Source organism: Oncorhynchus kisutch, linkage group LG11 (genome assembly GCF_002021735.2).
Source record: "Oncorhynchus kisutch isolate 150728-3 linkage group LG11, Okis_V2, whole genome shotgun sequence".
In the NCBI taxonomy this organism is placed as follows: Eukaryota; Metazoa; Chordata; class Actinopteri; order Salmoniformes; family Salmonidae; genus Oncorhynchus; species Oncorhynchus kisutch.
In genome coordinates, this window is record NC_034184.2 from 12485983 (window position 1) to 12507768 (window position 21786).

At 46.7% G+C, this 21786-nt stretch overlaps 1 protein-coding gene across 1 annotated transcript in view; it reads left to right on the forward strand.

The window, feature by feature from the left end:
- Positions 1 to 3436: 3436 nt before the first annotated feature.
- Positions 3437 to 21786, forward strand: part of LOC109900012 (UBA-like domain-containing protein 1) — a 28494-nt gene continuing 10144 nt past the window's right edge. The window contains exons 1-2 of the mRNA XM_020495720.2: positions 3437 to 3772; positions 4409 to 4468. Coding sequence (XP_020351309.1) covers positions 3665 to 3772; positions 4409 to 4468 — 168 coding nt within the window. The 5' untranslated portion in view covers positions 3437 to 3664. The remainder of the gene's footprint in view (positions 3773 to 4408; positions 4469 to 21786) is intronic.

A 21786-nucleotide genomic window follows, 5' to 3' on the forward strand; every position in this document is an offset into this window, starting at 1 on the left:
TTTTTGATCAAATAACAATAAACCACCACTTTTTGTGCAGTATTATTTTACCATTCTTACAAACCACTTAATGTAAATGTACATTACTGTATTGTACATAGGCTGGTGGTCATCTAGGTTTGTACCTGTAGACTTTCTGTCACCAAAAACAATGCACAATATAGTAAGTGAGTATATTGAGATATCAAGTGGTTTGCAATGATGTGATGATGTGGTGCAGTTGGTAGACCATGGTACTTTCAATGGTAGGGATGTGGGTTTGATTCCCATTGGGGATCAGTATGAAAAAGTATGCAAATGCAACTTATTTCTATGTGAAAACTGAAATGGTCTATTCATTCCTTTTCCATTTTAGTAGACACTCTTATCCAGAGAAACCTACAGTACTGAGAACATACATTTTCAAAGTGGAAAACATATATCAACCAAGTATTTTTATATCCACAAGTATTATCAGATAATTATCAAACTCAAGTTACAAATGCTTGTAAACACTCAAATACATTTCGGTTTTTAAAAATCACAAATGTAGTGCATCCCCCAATACATTTTTCTAATTGCCTACATTCCATTCAAACAATGCAGTCCAGCCACAGCCGGTCACTGGCTGAAATCAGTTGATGATAGGACAAGTTGTAAATGCAACAAGTACTGACATTGTTTCATATAATAGCACTCATAGTTTTCCCCCACTTTTATTTTTTATTTGGACATTTATGGTCTGTTTACATACATTTTATAGGCTATTTATACAGAAAATTGGTATAAAACCTGTTTAAACTATATTTATAATTATATGACAATATTCTAGGTTGACAAACATGTTATTACACAATTTCTGATATATTACATACTTTTATTTTCCTGCTTTAAGTAAAATCAGGATTATGCCTCTACTGCCATTCATTCTAATTAGACTGGTTAGGATTTCTCCCTGACCAATATGGCTGCCATTTTCACCCATTCTGGAACTTTTAGGGTTTATGACGTAGTCCCTCTAGTAATTTAATAGAATCTCTATTGTGCTTGCCCTGTAACTTGAGGGGTGGTGGTTGGAGCGCTGAGCTGGCTGTTCCCTCTCAGTTGTTACATTGGTGGCAGTAGTGGGAAAATACTGCAGTCTCTCAATCATACACTGTTAATAGTGGGCATACTAAAGAGCCTTTGGTCCATGCGCTTGTAGAAGAGCAGGTTCACAAACAGTAGGCCTAGTTGCCTGAACAGATCTGGGGCAAAGCAGAGCTGTGAATGCCGGGACAAAGAAGAAGTGGGTCATTTTATGAGAGTGTAAACACTTAGATAAGCCAGTCCAGCTGTTGCAGGCTACTGTCTGTCACAGAAGGAAGGAGGCACCAAATGGTTTCAAAATCCCACTGGGCACAGATGTCAATTCAACGTCTACTCCACGTTGGTTCAATGTGATTTACTTGTAATGACGTGCAATTAATGTTGATTCAACCAGTGTGTGCCCAGTGGGATGTTTCCAGGTTTGTTTCTGGTCAATCACGAGGGGGCCCTGGTGAAACAGGGTAAGTGTTTGACCAGCTGTTGTTATGGTTGCTAGAGGCAACAGCAGTGTTTGTCAAGAGAGGCCTATGGCATACAGCACGTCTACAGACGGGGGTCTGTTGTAATAGGGGATGTCTTGTAATCTATCATTATTCACCTGTTTTGCATGACGTCTAGCCCACTTTACATGAGGACACTGAAATCAGGCCACGGTATATGGTCTAGCTATGATGTCCTTTAAGGGTGATTATAAAGGTCATCAGACTCATCAAAAAGGGGATTATAGTACTAAAAGTGACAACATTGGCCATATTCATAGAGAGTCCAAAACTAGAATTTGGCAGTTTGGTTGTGCCCTGAGGATAGCTATATTATATTGATATAATGCGCTTTTCAAAGGGACTATTTCACCAGCAGGTGTCTCTATTTCCAAAACCTAAGACAAACCCACGCACACACACCCACGGAGAGGTTGCGCATAAGAGAGGCTGCACACAGATAACAGGATGTTTACAGTATCCAGTTTCCCACACTCCTTGTAAGTTTATTGACGGCATTGAGGGTTCGTTTTACACACAGTCTACTCCAGGGATCATCAACTAGATTCAGCAGCGGGACCATTTTTCTTGAGCAGATGGTCAGGTGGCCGGAACGTAATTGCAAATAATTTGTCAACTGCAAATTGACCGCAAGAAGCCCAAACAGATATAATATTATACTAAAACAGAATAATCTCAACCCTTGCTGATATTTGTATATGGTCACATACTGTATATCTCTCTATATCTCTTATGCGTGGGAATACTTTGGAACAGATTTCCTAAATTAAAATCACTTGGAGCTGATTTGCTGGTGTTTTTACAGTATTTTACGTTCAACAATAAAATAAACAAACAAATATATATATATATATATATATATATATATATAATAAAAAAATATCGGAAAACGCCAGCTGGGGAACCGTTGTCTACTCCCTGTGGCTGCAGTGTTCTTTTCCTTTCACCCTTCATCCACTTCAATGCAATTTAGGCATTGGGGGCTGTTGTTAATAGGGGTCTCATTGGGGCCATTAAATGAAACATTGTCTTTCTTATGAGAGCTAATTGGGATGAAACAGTCTGCCAACTAGAGGCTCAGTACATAGGGTGTATGGACAAAGAGAGAAAATGATTGCAGATTCTCAAATCTGCACGAGCAGAATGAGAACAAGTCACGCATGCAGTAGTCTCGCGTTACCATACCTCCAAAATCACATCGTTGTAACCGCCTCCCTTGGAGAAGCCTGGTTCTCGTCGAGGCTACGCGTACAGTAATAGAGTCGTAGACAGTTTGAAACATATATATAATACATATATTATAAAGTATTCATAATACAAAACTAAGATATAATTGGTATATGACAACATTTAACAAGTCATTTATAAACATGTAATTCATTATTTAATGACTGCATATAGACAATCTAGGCTGTGCTGCGTGGTTTTGACTGCAATATTGACTTAAGTCATCTCACTAAAGAAATGCGCAGACACGACGCTTCTGAATGTGGGCTATATTAAATACACCCGTGAATAGACTGTCCCGAATGTAATTGTGGAAGTTTTGTTTACCATATTTGGCAAGATAGTGACACAGCGCGCATGGGAATTGGACAGGACCGGCCGTCATTCACACAATTCCACCCCCTAGAACTTTACAAACAAAGCATTGACTCACGGGACTTGTAGTCCAAAACAAACAAATATAATAAATCCTCATTTTTGGGCACATAATCCTCTCATATTTGACGTTACTATTTTATATTTTCATGAACATGTGAACTGTCTAGATTCGAAGCATTTCCATATTATTTTTTGCAATGTACTGACAATTCCTGTCTTGTGATTCGAGAACATGGAATAATTCATCAAGGCCCCCCTAGTTATGGCAGGACTTTTGCGGCATACAAATCCCATTTGCAGTGCTTTGTCTTCACTGGCTGCCGGCTGGCGTCACTCAAGGGGCACTACTGCTCCTACAGTAAATATTTGTGTTTTCTCAACCGGTTGTGATGGTGAACGACTGAGACTGAAAAGAGAGGAATAAAACCACGAATATCAAAGTCTAGACACAATACTACGAGACGCGAGTAGGAATAAAGCTTCAGCGCAAAATGGATGAGCTCAAACACCAAGTAATGATAAACCAGTTCGTCTTGACAGCGGGTTGTGCTGCAGATCAGGCAAAGCAGCTTTTGCAAGCAGCACATTGGCAATTTGAGGTAAGGGTTTGGCTACGATCAGTAGCGAGATGGCTTGCTAATGTTTATGTTTGACTGCGTATGTGACAGACAGTAAATGTAGTTTTGACCGGGCTGCGATGTTCATTGTTGTTGGTCATGGCCGAAATTTGATGTTGCACAAGAACATTCGAAAAGAAAGATCAGTATCAACACTTGAACTCAACTTCTAACATGTATTTATTTGTATTTTTATCGAATTGTGCTATTGTATCTGTGCTTTATAAATATCCGTAGTATCCATTAAGTAAGGCTGGAATGGGAAACGTTTACCCAGTCAATATCCAATTATAATTTACTCTAGAGATTAAATTAACCTGTTCCCATGCAGTGGTTAGGCGAGGCTAGAAAATGCAATTATGCAATGAAGACAACCGTTCGTTTGTTTTGACTGCACATGATTGTTTAGTCTGCACAAAAAAGTGAAATAGATTTTTCACATCACATTTGATTCAGCTCCATTGTTTATGTGCTGAATGTTTTGTAAACACACACTGTAATGACATACATCTCTAAACAACATGTATTTATATTGATTTATTTAAAAATACATGTTCTGTGTTCTATGTAGTAGAGTCTAAATGTAATTGATCAAATGATATTTTATTTTTGTTTTAGACTGCCCTCAGTGCCTTTTTTCAAGAAACGAATATTCCATACGGTCACCATCATCAAATGGTGAGTATGGGCTCCGTATCAGAATGCAGTCCACTCTTCACCTTAACCTTTTTTTAATATGGTGGTGTTATTTATTTTTAACGGTGTCAATAGTAGTATAGTAGAACTTCTCTTAGTAATTACTTCGAAAACGATCATTATGATGTAGCAACAATAACAAAGCACATGTCCGCCATGTTGCGGAGTCGGGGTCTCTGTAAACAGAGGCATGCTTGCAGCAGCCACGTTCCGTTCAGCCAGCACAGGCTGCGTTCGATCAGAACCTTGGTGATCATGGAATGGACAGAGGAAAGATGCAGATGGTTTCGAAGAATATGTCGGTGATATGTGGACTGCATAGTGGTGGATACACGTGGACGGATTTCACATTCTGTGTGCCACAAACACCACATAATGTAACATAGTCCGATAAATGGAGACACCAGGTAATGTCACTTCCCAGAAAAGGACAGCCAGTCCCTGCATCTGCAGTTGTCTCCATTTTGTCGGACTATGTTACATCATTATGTGTTGTTCTAAGTGTGTTACATGTGTAAAACAATAGAGGAAACGAAATCTCAAGCATAACATTGTCAGTCACTTGTTATGGTTTTGTAAGCACTACACTGCCCACTCAGTGGCACATAGGCCTTTGTGTTGAGCTGCATGTCATGTCACGTTCTGGGACACACCATAGATGAGGATTTGTGGTAATGTTCATCAGTTTGGAGCTGAGTAGAAGCCCATCGCTGTGTTTGTCCAGATTCTCTCTCTGTCAGGTAGCCTCACCACGCTAGTGGACATTTTAGTGTTCATGCTGCTGTGTCAATGCAGTGATTGGTATCAGATATACGTTTTATTGGGGTGCATGGCATGATGCTTACAGTGTAGTGTATTCATACAACGCTGTTTATTTAAGCTGGAGAATATGCTGTTTTACCTGAAGCTTTTGTGTTTGAAAGTACAACACTGTAGGAGTGATTCAACCGAGACCTGATGACATCTATTAGCTGTGCAGAAACAGTACTTCTACCTTCCAACCTTTTTTTTGCCTATATGTGTGTCACCTGAAATGACTTTTTTTATTTAGTAAGTCAACATTCACGCAGATATAGGTGAACCTGGTTCGTACACTTGTATTTGTGTACAGTAGCCTGTCATATCAGTAGGAATTTCATATCCATAGACACAGAATAATGAACCTCCATCTCAATGCAGAACAGTTTGCTCTGTGTCTGTGTGTGTGGTAGTCTACTTCATGGCAGGCTGCAGCCATTGCCAACCCCCTGGAGCCTGTATGTGTGGCTTGGCTATAGAGACTTAATCCACTTTGCTCCAGTCTTTCCTCTAACTGACACACTTTATAGTGATTGACAGACCTGATGGAATCAGCTAAAGCTCCGTAAAGGAAACCAGCATAAACCAGGTCCTGAGCAACTGTACTGAACATTAACCATGTCAATGCTCTACAGTACAATACACATGAATATAAATCTACCCCTAACATGAGTGGTAAGATACTTAGCTATGTGTTTGCATGTAGTGTTCTAATGTACGCTAACCTCTTGTCCTCAAGCAGGTGGGATTTCTCTATTCTATGCTCATGAATTCACATAAATGTTTATGCTCAGTATAATGAGATGATGACTGTTCCAGAGTATACTATAAAATATTATCTTTATTAATTTGGACTTTCCTTTAGCTAAGTCTAAATCGTATTTACCCTAGCATCAACACATTCCACCTATGAGCTTTTTACAGCTGGAGATTGATCACCAATTAAATATGGACTGGTCCCAGTAGCGGCATGCAGCAGCCCCTGCTTCTTCTTGTATAATGTTGTGAAAGGTGGGAGATTTAGCCTAACTTTAAGCTTTTTATAATTTTTTCAGCAGCTATTGCAAAGCTAGAGGAGTGCCGTGTCCTTTCCCTGGCACAACATAAACAAACGTTAAGCTTTGCACAGACACGGATTTGATGGGTGTGTGTTTGTGTGTGTGTTTGTACACACTCTTTTTTCAGAGAGCATAACAGGCTTCAAATGAGTCGTGTTTATTGGACAGAATACTAATGAAGCATCCTCTGTTTGACAGCACAAAGACTAATGGGTGTGAAGCAGACCCTTTCCTGTGGACTTCAGTTCTGTGAGCCTGTTACTGATGTAAGGGCCTTAGTTAAAGCCTGTAGTTAAAGTGAGACTTAGCCTAACCGTGGTGGAGTTAGGAGCCTACTACTCAGTGAGGAGCTTAGGACCGAAGTAGCCTTTCTGGTACAGATCTAGGATCAGCTTTCCCTCCCTAAATCCTAACCTTAACCATCAGATGGACGAGGGGACAAATCAGTGGCGAGGGGACAAATCAGTGGCGAGGGGAAATTACTCCTAAACTCCTGCCGGCTGCCTGGGTATATTCCCTCCCTGCCCTCCACTCTGCTTCCCCAGCCCCTCCCTACTCTCTTCCTTGCTCCGCCTGCCCCTCCCTACCCTCCAGCCTCCTGCCCCCCTACCCTCCACTCTGCTTCCCCAGCCCCTTCCTACTCTCTTCCTTGCTCCGCCTGCCCCTCCCTACCCTCCAGCCTCCACTCTGCTCCCCCGGTCCCTCCCTACTCTCTTCCCTGCTCCGCCTGCCCCTCCCTACCCTCCAGCCTCCTGCCCCCCTACCCTCCACTCTGCTCCTCCGGTCCCTCCCTACTCTCTTCCCTGCTCCGCCTGCCCCTCCCTACCCTCCAGCCTCCTGCCCCCCTACCCTCCACTCTGCTCCTCCAGTCCCTCCCTACTCTCTTCCTTGCTCCGCCTGCCCCTCCCTACCCTCCAGCCTCCTGCCCCCCTACCCTCCACTCTGCTCCCCCGGTCCCTCCCTACTCTCTTCCCTGCTCCGCCTGCCCCTCCAGCCTCCTGCCCCCCTACCCTCCACTCTGCTCCTCCGGTTCCTCCCTACTCTCTTCCCTGCTCCGCCTGCCCCTCCCTACCCTCCAGCCTCCTGCCCCCCTACCCTCCACTCTGCTCCTCCGGTTCCTCCCTACTCTCTTCCCTGCTCCGCCTGCCCCTCCCTACCCTCCAGCCTCCTGCCCCCCTACCCTCCACTCTGCTCCTCCGTTCCCTCCCTACTCTCTACCCTGCTCCGCCCGCCCCTCCCTACCCTCCAGCCTCCTGCCCCCCTACCCTCCACTCTGCTCCTCCGGTCCCTCTCTACTCTCTTCCCTGCTCCGCCTGCCCCTCCCTACCCTCCAGCCTCCTGCCCCCCTACCCTCCACTCTGCTCCTCCGTTCCCTCCCTACTCTCTACCCTGCTCCGCCCGCCCCTCTCTACCCTCCAGCCTCCTGCCCCCCTACCCTCCACTCTGCTCCTCCGGTCCCTCTCTACTCTCTTCCCTGCTCCGCCTGCCCCTCCCTACCCACCAGCCTCCTGCCCCCCTACCCTCCACTCTGCTCCTCCGGTCCCTCCCTACTCTCTTCCCTGCTCCGCCTGCCCCTCCCTACCCTCCAGCCTCCTGCCCCCCTACCCTCCACTCTGCTCCTCCGGTCCCTCCCTACTCTCTTCCCTGCTCCGCCTGCCCCTCTCTACCCTCCAGCCTCCTGCCCCCCTACCCTCCACTCTGCTCCCCCGGTCCCTCCCTACTCTCTTCCCTGCTCCGCCTGCCCCTCCCTACCCTCCAGCCTCCTGCCCCCCTACCCTCCACTCTGCTCCTCCGGTTCCTCCCTACTCTCTTCCCTGCTCCGCCTGCCCCTCCCTACCCTCCAGCCTCCTGCCCCCCTACCCTCCACTCTGCTCCTCCGGTCCCTCCCTACTCTCTTCCCTGCTCCGCCCGCCCCTCCCTACCCTCCAGCCTCCTGCCCCCCTACCCTCCACTCTGCTCCTCCGGTTCCTCCCTACTCTCTTCCCTGCTCCGCCTGCCCCTCCCTACCCTCCAGCCTCCTGCCCCCCTACCCTCCACTCTGCTCCTCCGGTTCCTCCCTACTCTCTTCCCTGCTCCGCCTGCCCCTCCCTACCCTCCAGCCTCCTGCCCCCCTACCCTCCACTCTGCTCCTCCGGTTCCTCCCTACTCTCTTCCCTGCTCCGCCTGCCCCTCCCTACCCTCCAGCCTCCTGCCCCCCTACCCTCCACTCTGCTCCTCCGGTTCCTCCCTACTCTCTTCCCTGCTCCGCCTGCCCCTCCCTACCCTCCAGCCTCCTGCCCCCCTACCCTCCACTCTGCTCCTCCGTTCCCTCCCTACTCTCTACCCTGCTCCGCCCGCCCCTCCCTACCCTCCAGCCTCCTGCCCCCCTACCCTCCACTCTGCTCCTCCGGTCCCTCTCTACTCTCTTCCCTGCTCCGCCTGCCCCTCCCTACCCTCCAGCCTCCTGCCCCCCTACCCTCCACTCTGCTCCTCCGTTCCCTCCCTACTCTCTACCCTGCTCCGCCCGCCCCTCTCTACCCTCCAGCCTCCTGCCCCCCTACCCTCCACTCTGCTCCTCCGGTCCCTCTCTACTCTCTTCCCTGCTCCGCCTGCCCCTCCCTACCCACCAGCCTCCTGCCCCCCTACCCTCCACTCTGCTCCTCCGGTCCCTCCCTACTCTCTTCCCTGCTCCGCCTGCCCCTCCCTACCCTCCAGCCTCCTGCCCCCCTACCCTCCACTCTGCTCCTCCGGTCCCTCCCTACTCTCTTCCCTGCTCCGCCTGCCCCTCCCTACCCTCCAGCCTCCTGCCCCCCTACCCTCCACTCTGCTCCCCCGGTCCCTCCCTACTCTCTTCCCTGCTCCGCCTGCCCCTCCCTACCCTCCAGCCTCCTGCCCCCCTACCCTCCACTCTGCTCCTCCGGTCCCTCCCTACTCTCTTCCCTGCTCCGCCCGCCCCTCCCTACCCTCCAGCCTCCTGCCCCCCTACCCTCCACTCTGCTCCTCCGGTTCCTCCCTACTCTCTTCCCTGCTCCGCCTGCCCCTCCCTACCCTCCAGCCTCCTGCCCCCCTACCCTCCACTCTGCTCCTCCGGTTCCTCCCTACTCTCTTCCCTGCTCCGCCTGCCCCTCCCTACCCTCCAGCCTCCTGCCCCCCTACCCTCCACTCTGCTCCTCCGGTCCCTCCCTACTCTCTTCCCTGCTCCGCCCGCCCCTCCCTACCCTCCAGCCTCCTGCCCCCCTACCCTCCACTCTGCTCCTCCGGTTCCTCCCTACTCTCTTCCCTGCTCCGCCTGCCCCTCCCTACCCTCCAGCCTCCTGCCCCCCTACCCTCCACTCTGCTCCTCCGGTTCCTCCCTACTCTCTTCCCTGCTCCGCCTGCCCCTCCCTACCCTCCAGCCTCCTGCCCCCCTACCCTCCACTCTGCTCCTCCGGTTCCTCCCTACTCTCTTCCCTGCTCCGCCTGCCCCTCCTTACCCTCCACTCTTACCCTCCCTCCCCCCTGTCCCACCCTGGCTGTCTCTTCCCCCCGCCCTTCCCTGTACTCCTCTCAGCCCTCGCCCCTTCCTGTCCCTCCTGACCCAGCGGTCCTCAGAGGCTAGCCTATGCTCAGCCATGTTTAGGTTTTCCTCTTTGTTGTGTCTGCTCGGCTCTCCCCTCCGCGGTTTCCCTCTCCACACACTATCTGCCCATACAAACAGTGCCACCGCAACACATTCCAATAGGAAGCCAGACTCCGGCTGTTCCAAATGGACTCTTTCAAAGCAGCAGGGGCCAGCTAGGCTGCAGACACAGAGCTAACTATCTGGCTGTGTTTTGGGCCTAGACCGAGGTCTCACTGCACCTCTATGAGGGTGTGAGCTGGGGGACTTTCTGAATAGGAGGTGGTGGTGAAACCACCCACACTTTGGTGTGTGTGTGTGTGTGTGTGTGTGTGGTGTGTTGTTGACTGGCGGCTTTGTTGGTGAGTGGAACTGAAAGTAACTTACAGCTGTAGTAAAGTGAATGGAGCATCATGTGACCTGGGAGAAGGAAGTGGGGTGACTTTCACTACAGCACATGTGACTAATCACTAACCTAGAGAACCAGCTACAGTAACAACCAGGAAATACAGTTTATAATGCTTAGACTGATACAATATGCCTGTAGATTTGACTCATTTCATGTCACTATTGTATTATCAAAACCAGGGGATGTGATTCACTCCAACACAAATATACAGTTTGTGGATATGGATGTCATTGTTCATTCTTGTCTGGTGTGATATTGTAGGTCTAGATGATCAATGAACCAACCATTAGACTCCATGTGTCGTCTTGTGGTCCAATGAACTTCTCTTTACAATGCTGGCATTCACAGTAGCTGGCTAGCTGTCGTCTGGATACGGTGACGTAGTCAAGAAAGGATTGGACAGCAGAGCCAGTTAATAAGAGTCGGAGGGGGTGGGAGAGAGGGAGGGGCAGTGGGGAGGGGGTGGGAGGGAGAGATGGGGGAGAGAGGGATGGGGAGGGGGGTGGGAGAGAGGGATGGGGAGGGGGGTGGGAGAGGGGAGGGGGTGGGAGGGATAGATGGGGGAGAGAGGGAGGGGCGGTGGGGAGGGGGGGGAGAGAGGTGGGGGTGGGAGGGAGAGATGGGGGAGAGAGGGATGGGGAGGGGGTGGGAGGGAGGGAGAGATGGGGAGAGAGGGATGGGGAGAGGGTGGGAGGGAGGGAGAGATGGGGAGAGAGGGATGGGGAGGGAGAGATGGGGGAGAGAGGGATGGGGAGGGGGTGGGAGGGAGGGAGAGAGAGATGGGGAGAGAGGGATGGGGAGGGGGGTGGGAGAGAGGGAGGGGCGGTGGGGAGGGGGTGGGAGGGAGAGATGTGTGTAATAATGTGTTGTATTGTAGATATGTTGTGGTAGAGTAGTGTGTAATAATGTGTTGTATTGTAGATATGTTGTGGTAGAGTAGTGTGTAGTAATGTGTTGTATTGTAGATATGTTGTGGTAGAGTGTAATAATGTGTTGTATTGTAGATATGTTGTGGTAGAGTAGTGTGTAATAATGTGTTGTATTGTAGATATGTTGTGGTAGAGTAGTGTGTAATTGCCTTCATCTTGTTTGGACCACAGGAAGAATAGCTGCTGCCTTGGCAGGAAGTAATGCGTATCCTTAATAAATACAAATACACGCACACATTTATTTTGAAGTCTCCATTAGGCTATAACTGGTCAGATGTTAGATGGGAAGATATTTATAATCACAGTCATAAATGACAACATGGCTGACTGACTGCACTTTTGCAATGGCTGCTACGAGAGAAATGGTCCTATCCCTCTCTGTCTGACTGGCCCTGGACAATGACCATGATCTATTCATCACCAGGGCGGAGGGAGGGAGGGAGGGAGAGGGAGGGAGGGAGGGAAGAAGGGAGAGAAAAGAGTAGTGAGGCAATAAGGAAGGGAGGAAGATAAAGTAAGAGTATTGGTTTTCAAGCAGGGTAGAATAGGGTAATAACAGGGTAATGATGAAGAAGTATTTGGAGATGAGAGATGATTCTCCTCAGTTACTAACACAGATCATCTTTGTGTCTGTAGCAGTCTGTCTGGCTGGTGAAAAAACTTCCACTTTGTCTCAGGATAAATACCATTGGAGTAAACTGAAATCCACTGTATGTTTCCCGTATTGAGAAAGACAGGTGTGTGTGGGTGCATGACTGTGTGTGTCTGCGTGTGTATTTTTGCTCATAGTTCCAAGTTTACCATCTGTTCAGGCCACGCAGAGTGTATAGTATTTCCCAGTGTGTGTGTGGGGTGTCACAGTACCAGGCAGGCTTGTCCTGAGCTTAGTATGTTCCATTGTGCTGTTCTGCATGTTTCCACGAGCAACACTACCCAGAATGCTGGACCTGGCTAACCGATTGTTTGGGGCATCCGGACAAAAGCTTGTCCGGAGAAGACAAGGTGATCGCTACCTTCAGTCCTGTGTCATGCCAACAGTAAAGCATCCTGAGACCATTCATGTGTGGGGTTGCTTCTCAGCCAAGGGAGTGTGCTTACTCACAATTTTGCCTAAGAACACAGCCATGAATAAAGAATGGTACCAACACATCCTCCGAGAGCAACTTCTCCCAACCATCCAGGAACAGTTTGGTGATGAACAATGCCTTTTCCAGCATGATGGAGCACCTTGCCATAAGGCAAAAGTGATAACTAAGTGGCTCGGGGAACAAAACATCAATATTTTGGGTCCATGGCCAAGAAACTTCCCAGACCTCAATCCCATTGAGAACTTGTGGTCAATCCTTAAGAGGCGGGTGGACAAACAAAAACCCACAAATTATGACAAACTCCAAGCATTGATTATGCAAGAATGAGCTGCCATCAGTCAGGATGTGGCCCAGAAGTTAATTGACAGCATGCCAGGGCGGATTGCAGAGGTCTTGAAAAAGAAGGGTCAACACTGCAAATATTGACTCTTTGCATCAACTTCATGTTATTGTCAATAAAAGCCTTTGACACATATGAAATGCTTGTAATTATACTTCAGTATTCCATAGTAACATCTGACAAAAATATCTAAAGACACTGAAGAAGCAAACGTTGTGGAAATTAATATTTGTAATTCTCAAAACTTTTGGCCATGACTGTACAACAGGCACAGTACACACACAGGCACAGTACACACACACACACAGGTTCAGTACACACACACACACACACACACACACACACACACACACACACACACACACACACACACACACACACGCATACAGGCGCAGTACACATGCACACACATACACACACCCGCAGGTACAGCACACAGACACGCACACAGGCACAGTATGCACAGTACACACACAGGCACAGATACAGAACACACACACACACACACACACACCCACACACACACACACACACACACACACACACACACACACACACACACACACACACACACACACACACACACACACACACACACACACACACACACACACACAGGCACATTATACACACAGGCACAGTACACACACACACTCACACACACAGTTACAGCGCGCACACACAGGTACAGCACACACACACACAGGTACAGTACACACACACACACATACATGCACAGTACACATGCATGCACATACACACACCCACAGGTACAGCACACACACAGGCACAGTATGCACAGTACACACACAGGCACAGGTACAGTACACACACACACACACACACACACACACAGGCGCAGTACACATGCACACATGCACACACATACACACACCCGCAGGTACATCACATACACACAGGCACACAGGCACAGTACACACAGTACACACACAGGCACAGGTACAGTACACACACCCACAGGTTCAGTAAACACACACACACACACAGGTACAGTACACACACACACACACACACATACACACACACACACACACACACACACACACACACACACGCACACACACACATGCACAGGTACAGTACACACACAAAGGTATAGCACACACACACACACAGACAAGCACAGCACTCACACATACACACATATACAGACACAATACACACACACACACACACACACAGGTACAACACACACACACACAGAGACAGGTACAGCACTCACACATACACACACATACAGGCACAATACACACACACACACACACAAACAACCACACACACACACGTACACACACATGTACAGTACACACACACACACACACACACACGTACAGGCACAGTACACACACACAAACAGGTACAGCACACACACACAGTTACAGCGCACACACACATACACACAGGTGCAGCAAACACACACACACAGGTACAGCACACACACATACACACTAGAGGTCGACCGATTAATGGGAATGGCCGATTAATTGGGGCTGATTTCAAGTTTTCATAACAATCTGTAATTGGCATTTTTGGACACCGATCATGGCCGATTACATTGCACTCCACGAGGAGACTGCGTGGCAGGCTGACTACCTGTTATGCGAGTGCAGCAAGGAGCCAAGGTAAGGTGCTAGCTAGCATTAAACATATCTTATAAAAAACAATCAATCTTAACATAATCACTAGTTAACTACACATGGATGATGACTTTACTAGTTTAACTAGCTTGTCCTGCGTTGCATATAATCAATACGTCCCTGTTAATTTATCATTGAATCACAGCTTACTTCGCCAAATGGGTGATTTAACAAGCGCATTCACGAAAAAAGCACTGTCGTTGCACCAATGTGTACCTAACCATAAACATCAACGCCTTTCTTAAAATCAATACACAAGTATATATTTTTAAACCTGCATATTTAGTTAATATTGCCTGCTAACATGAATTTCTTTTAACTAGGGAAATTGTGTCACTTCTCTTGCGTTCTGTGCAACAGAGTCAGGGTATATGCAGCAGTTTGGGCCGCCTGACTCGTTGTGAACTGTGAAGACCATTTCTTCCTAACAAAGACAGCCAACTTCGCCAAACGGGGATGATTTAACAAATGCGCATTTGCGAAAAAAGCATAATCGTTGCACGAATGTACCTAACCATAAACATCAATGCCGTTCTTAAAATCAATACACAGAAGTATATATTTTTAAACCTGCATATTTAGTTAAAAGAAATTCATGTTAGCAGGCAATATTAAACTAGGGAAATTGTGTCACTTCTCTTGCGTTCATTGCACTCAGAGTCAGGGTATATGCAACAGTTTGGGCCACCTGGCTCGTTGCGAACTAATTTGCCAGAATTTTACGTAATTATGACATAACATTGAAGGTTGTGCAATGTAACAGGAATATTTAGACTGATGGATGCCACCCGTTAGATAAAATACGGAACAGTTCTGTATTTCACTGAAAGAATAAACGTTTTATTTTCAAAATGATAGTTTCCGGATTTGACCATATTAATGACCTAACGCTCGTATTTCTGTTTGTTATTATGTTATAATTAAGTCTAAGATTTGATATTTGATAGAGCAGTCTGACTGAGCGGTGGTAGGCAGCAGCAGGCTCGTAAGCATTCATTCAAACAGCACTTTCATGCGTTTGCTAGCAGCTCTTCGCAATGCGTCAAGCATTGCACTGTTTATGACTTCAAGCCTGTCAACTCCCGAGATTAGGCTGGTGTAACCGATGTGAAATGGCTAGCTAGTTAGTGGGGTGCGCGCTAATAGCGTTTCAAACGTCACTCGCTCTGAGACTTGGAGTAGTTGTTCTCCTTGCGCTGCATGGGTAACGCTGCTTTGAGGGTGGCTGTTGTCGATGTGTTCCTGGTTCGAGCCCAGGTTGGGGCGAGGAGAGGGACGGAACCTATACTGTTACACTGGCAATACTAAAGTGCCTATAAGAACATCCAATAGTCAAAGGTATATGAAATACAAATGGTATAGAGAGAAATAGTCCTATAATTCCTATAATAACCTCAACCTAAAACTTCTTTCTAACCTGGGAATATTGAAGACTCATGTTAAAAGGAACCACCAGCTTTCATATGTTCATGGGATCATGTTCTGAGCAAGGAACTTAAACGTTAGCTTTTTTTACATGGCACATATTGCTTTCTTCTCCAACACTTTGTTTTTGCATTATTTAAACCAAATTGAACATGTTTCATTATTTATTTTAGGATAAATTGATTTGAATGATGTATTATATTAAGTTAAAATAAAAGTGTTCATTCAGTATTGTTGTAATTGTCATTATTACAAATAAATAAATCATTAAAAACTTGTCCGATTAATCGGTATCGGTGTTGAAAAATCATAATCGGTCGACCTCTAATACACACACATACAGGCACAGTACACACACACGTACAGTACACGCACGCATGCTTTGGTTTCACACACACACACTCTACTTTGTCTCAACCGATAACTGAGAGTGTTGTCCCGCTTGTACACTACATGACGAAAAGTATGTGGACACCTGCTCGTCAAACATTTCATTCCACTCTTCTGGGAAGGATTTCCACTAGATGTTGGAATATGGCTGCGGGGACTTGCTTCCATTCAGCCACAAGAGCATTAGTGAGGTCGGCACTGATGTTGGGCGATTAGGCCTGGCTCGCAGTCGGGGTTCCAGTTCATCCCAAAGATGTTCAATGTGGTTGAAGTCAGGGCTCTGCAGGCTCGTCAAGTTCTTCAACACCGATCTCGACAAACCATCGCTTTGTGTACGGGTCATTGTCATGCTGAAACAGGAAAGGGCCTTCCCCAAACTGTTGCCACAAAGTTGGAAGCACAGAATCATCTAGAATATCATTGTATGCTATAGCATTAACATTTCCCTTCACTGGAACTAAGGGGCCTAGTCCAAACCATGAAAAACAGCCGCAGACCATTATTCCTTCTCCACCAAACTTTACAGTTGGCACTATGCATTGGGGCAGGTAGCGTTGTCCTGGCATCCGCCAAACCCAGACTCGTCTGTCGAACTGCCAGATGGTGAAGCGTGATTCATCACTCCAGAGAACACTTTTCCACTGCTCCAGAGTTCAATGGCGATGATCTTTACACCACTCCAGCTGACACTTGGCATTGCACATGGTGATCTTATGCATGTGTGCGGCTGCTTGGTCACGGAAACCCATTTCATGAAGCTCCTGACGAACAGTTCTTGTGCTGACATTGCTTCCAGAGGCAGTTTGGTAGTGAGTGTTCTAACAGAGGACAGACAATTTTTACATGCTACTCGCTTCAAAACTCGGCGGTCTTGTTCTGTGAGCTTGTGTGGCCTACAACTTTGCGGCTGAGCCATTGTTGCTCCTACACGTTTCCACTTCACAATAACAATCACAGCAGCAAGATTTGTGACCTGTTGCACAAGAAAAGGGCAACCCTCTGTCTCTCTTTCTGTCTTGGTCTCTTTATCTTTCTATTTCTGTCTCTCTCTGTCTCGGTCTCTGTCTTTGTCTCTCTCTCTCTCTCACACTCTGTCAATCTTTTTCTCTCTCTGTCTCTCTGTCTCTCTGACAGTTCAGACACTGCTGCGAGTCTGTGCATCATCATGCGTCTTATCAGGTTGCTTTACAGTGGAACACAGAGACTCATCAATTATTCCATTACCTACATATAATTATATTAATTGCAGGACATTCTACTCACCTAGCCCCAAGGGTCCCTGATAGTCAGAGGAAGCATCCCAATAGTCTAAAGTTGATTGTTTTGCTTATCTCCTCTCCTGTATTTGCACAGACTGTATTTGCAAAGGACTGGATCTAGTCACTTTCTCCCTCTGTCACAACACAGGTCGATGACTTTGGAACAGACCTCCTCATTGGACAGAATGGATTTTGAAAACAATCCTGCACAATTCTACGTTATGCTCCGGTACATTCCACATTCAACCAGTTAAGACAGGTGCAGCTTTTTCATGGCTCTCTCAAAAAACGGTAAATACTTCCCTACCCTGTTTATTGAGCAAGGGACGTCATTGGACAGGGATTCATGCCGCGTTCATGTGCTAGTCGGAACTATGAAACGCAGAAGTTTTCGACTAACTGGTTGAAGTTATACACGTGCTGCGTTCCAGCAGTTAGCAAGTCGGAAATCAGTTAGCAAATGAACACGAGACTAGAGGGAATGTTGGTGGAGAGATAAAAATCGAAATAAATAAAAATGGCGAAATAAAAATCAAATCGAATTTCAGTGGTCACATACACATGGTTAGCAGATGTTAATGCGAGTGTAGTGAAATGCTTGTGCTTCTAGTTCCGACCATGCAGTATAATCTAACAAGTAATCTAACAATAGAAAGTTATGCCTAAAAACTGATCTAAGGTCAGTTATGTGTTTGGCCCACATAATGGTTAGCGTTAAGATTTGGGGGAGGTAAACTGATCCTAGAACATCTGTGCCGAAGGGCAACTTCTACCTAGATCTTTGTCGTCCTCTAGTTAAACTCTCATGGGTCTGTCTGCAAGGGTTGACATGAAACAGCCACGGAAGGAGAGACAGACAGACAACTAACATGTGGTTGAATAATATGCAGGGCTACAGCAGTCATGTAAACGTATGAACCTCTCCAGGCTGGATAGTGATCGGGAGGAATATCTGCTCCCCTTACAAATTCAACACGTTGCTCCCTGTAAACAGGGTTTTATTCAGGAATGTCGTCGGTCAGAGACGTTAGTGACGAGTGAGGCCTGGGCTTAAGCCTCACCACAGTGGAGGGCTGGTTGGACAGAGAGACAGAAAGGCAGGATGAAACGTCAGATTGGAGTCCACAGTAAACTTAATGACAGACGTCCTACACACACAAAAATGATGGTTCCTCAAGGGTTCTTTGAGAATGGTGATGGTTCTACGTGGGTAAACCTTTGAGCCCTTCAATGGTTCTTTACAGTTCACAAAAAGGCTATTTGTTCTTTTAGTGATCACTCAAATGTAGGGCCGGCAGCTCATTAGCATATTTTGAGGTGTGATTTGCTCACAGCTCTTTTTGTGCATCCCTGAGTGAGAGTGTCATTCCAGTTGATCTAATGTTGTTGTGTAATGTCAGGACATATTAGTGATGGAAAATCTGTCTCTATTTGCGACTTCAGCTGTTTGACTGCTGCGAGAGAGATTTGCACAATAGGCGATCGTTTGTGAAATATAGCAGCCGCACAAACTATTGGTTCTGGAGTTTGAATGTTGAGCAGAGGCAGGCTGTGTATGTTCTGGTTCTACAAAGCTGTGTCCATCCATAACATTCAATAATCAATTCATTCTTGCACCATGTAATCATTTCTCAGTTATTTCCCTTGTCTATGCTGCCTGCAGCATGATCTATATTATTACATGATAGACAGTTGGTGGTCAGAGCACGTCTCCGAAGACGTGCTCCTCTGGTCAGCAGCTCCCTGAACCAGAGGAGCACGTCTCCGGAGCCGCTGAACCAGAGGAGCACGTCTCCGGAGCCGCTGAACCAGAGGAGCACGTCTCCGGAGCCGCTGAACCAGAGGAGCACGTCTCCGGAGCCGCTGAACCAGAGGAGCACGTCTCCGGAGCCGCTGAACCAGAGGAGCACGTCTCCAGAGCCGCTGAACCAGAGGAGCACGTATTAATCCTGCTTTAGAATTTAGATCAAACAAACGATTAAAATGAAAGAGTCACTCGGAAATACAAACCATGACTCACGAGTCAGTTAAAAAGAGTCTGCGAACTGCACACCACTACTGCAGGTTATACTGTATATGACTATGGCCAGTGTCTTGTGAGAGACCCACTTATGGCCTTCTGTCATTTGAAAATGATTGACAAAATCAGTCACTAGTTGTCAATTCTCCCCTCGGGGACCCCCAGCTGTTCCAGAGGTAACTGACTTAATTCAACTTGTCAATTCATTCAATAGTAACACCTATGGAATTTAACAATATAATATGGCTGACCAGAATAAAACAACCATTATGGTTCTTCAAAATGATTTTCAGATTGAGAAAGGTTATTTTATGGAACCGTTCTCCATAAAGATTCTAGATAGAACCATACAAACGTGTTCTATATAGCCCCAAAAGGGGTTGTAACCATAGCGAAACCCTTTTTTGGTGCTGTATAGAACCTTTTATTAATGGTTCTTTATAGAATTTTAGGACAGGGTTCTTTATAGTACTATACAGGTTCCATTAGAACCTTATCAGCATGGTTCTTTATATCAAAAAGGGTTCCGCTATGATTACAAGCCAAAAAAACCCTATCTGGTACAATTTAGAACCTTTATTTTTGTTTGTATCCATCACCACCAGATCTGTCTTCACCATAACAATGGACCATCCCCATGACAACGCCTCAGTGTTCGCCTATTTTAGAACACTCTCCTTCTAGAACAAATACACTCTCTCTCTAAATAATGGATGCTGTGGTTGGTAACATGCATTTCTCTTAGTGTGTACATACATGCATTTATGCACCTTTCTCATTTCAAGTGCACATGCCCCCACTCATCCAATCGGATTTGATGCTTTGCCCTCACGCACTGTCCCAGCACCCATTTCAGCATTACCTGGCTGTGTCCTTCACAGACAGACAGGTCCTAATTTGTATCTTCTGCCAGCCTGATCAAGCTACTATGGCTTTACAGCAGGCCGTAATGCTGTAGTCTGCAGTCTGCACAGCCCAGTGTGTGCTGCCTGGCTATGACTGAAAATTAACTGTACACAGACTATTCCTCTGAGCATGTGCTTCCTTCCAGTCTGGATAAACATCAGCACCCTGTCACTGACTGCAAGGTTGAGGACAGACAGACAGACCTCTACAGACACTGACTGCAAAGATGAGGACAGACAGACCTCTACAGACACTGACTGCAAAGATGAGGACAGACAGACCTCTACAGACACTGACTGCAAGGTTGAGGACAGACAGACCTCTACAGACACTGACTGCAAGGTTGAGGACAGACAGACCTCTACAGACACTGACTGCAAGGTTTAGGACAGACAGACAGACCTCTACAGACACTGACTGCAAGGTTGAGGACAGACCTCTACAGACACTGACTGCAAGGTTTAGGACAGACAGACCTCTACAGACACTGACTGCAAGGATGAGGACAGATAGACCTCTACAGACACTGACTGCAAGGTTGAGGACAGACAGACGGACCTCTACAGACACTGACTGCAAGGTTGAGGACAGACCGACCTCTACAGACACTGACTGCAAGGTTGAGGACAGACAGAGCTCTACAGACACTGACTGCAAGGTTGAGGACAGACAGACCTCTACAGACACTGACTGCAAGGATGAGGACAGACAGACCTCTACAGACACTGACTGCAAGGTTGAGGACAGACAGACCTCTACAGACACTGACTGCAAGGATGATGACAGACAGACCTCTACAGACAAGGAGTGTGTTGCAGCCGCTACACTGAACACCGGTCCTTTTCCCTATGTGTGTGTGTGTGTGTGTGTATGTGTGTAGGAGTGAATGTATGTGAGTGAGAAGGGCATATGTGAGCTCAGCAGTAAGACAATCTGGGGTGGTCCATTTAGCGTAGCAGTGTTACATACTAGTGGTGCTAGGGACAGCTGTATGTTCACCCGCAATAGCTAATAACCCATCTACAACCGCCTGACTATATGTGATAAAGTGAAAATCTCAGGCCCACTCCCGACTCTAAACCGCTAATATAGAAAATGCGCTGTAGGCTACAGTCAGACAGCGGAACCATTTTTTTGATAGGGTGCAGGATTTAATTTTTCTTAATATAGAATTTCTGACATTTTGGTAGGCTATTTGTTAGTCAGCTTGTCTATAATTAGATACATGCAGCTTTTCTCCTGTCATTATATGTTGCCCTCACGAGAAACATGTTATAAATTGATATAATGACCGCTTCAATCTAGTTGAAATCAGTAACGTTTTTTCTGTCATCTCAGCTTCTTTGGGGCTCCCAAGTTGTGCAATGGTTTAAGGCTCTGCATTTCAGTGCAAAAGCTACACTACAGTCCCTGGTTCAAATCCAGTTTGAATTACATCTGCCT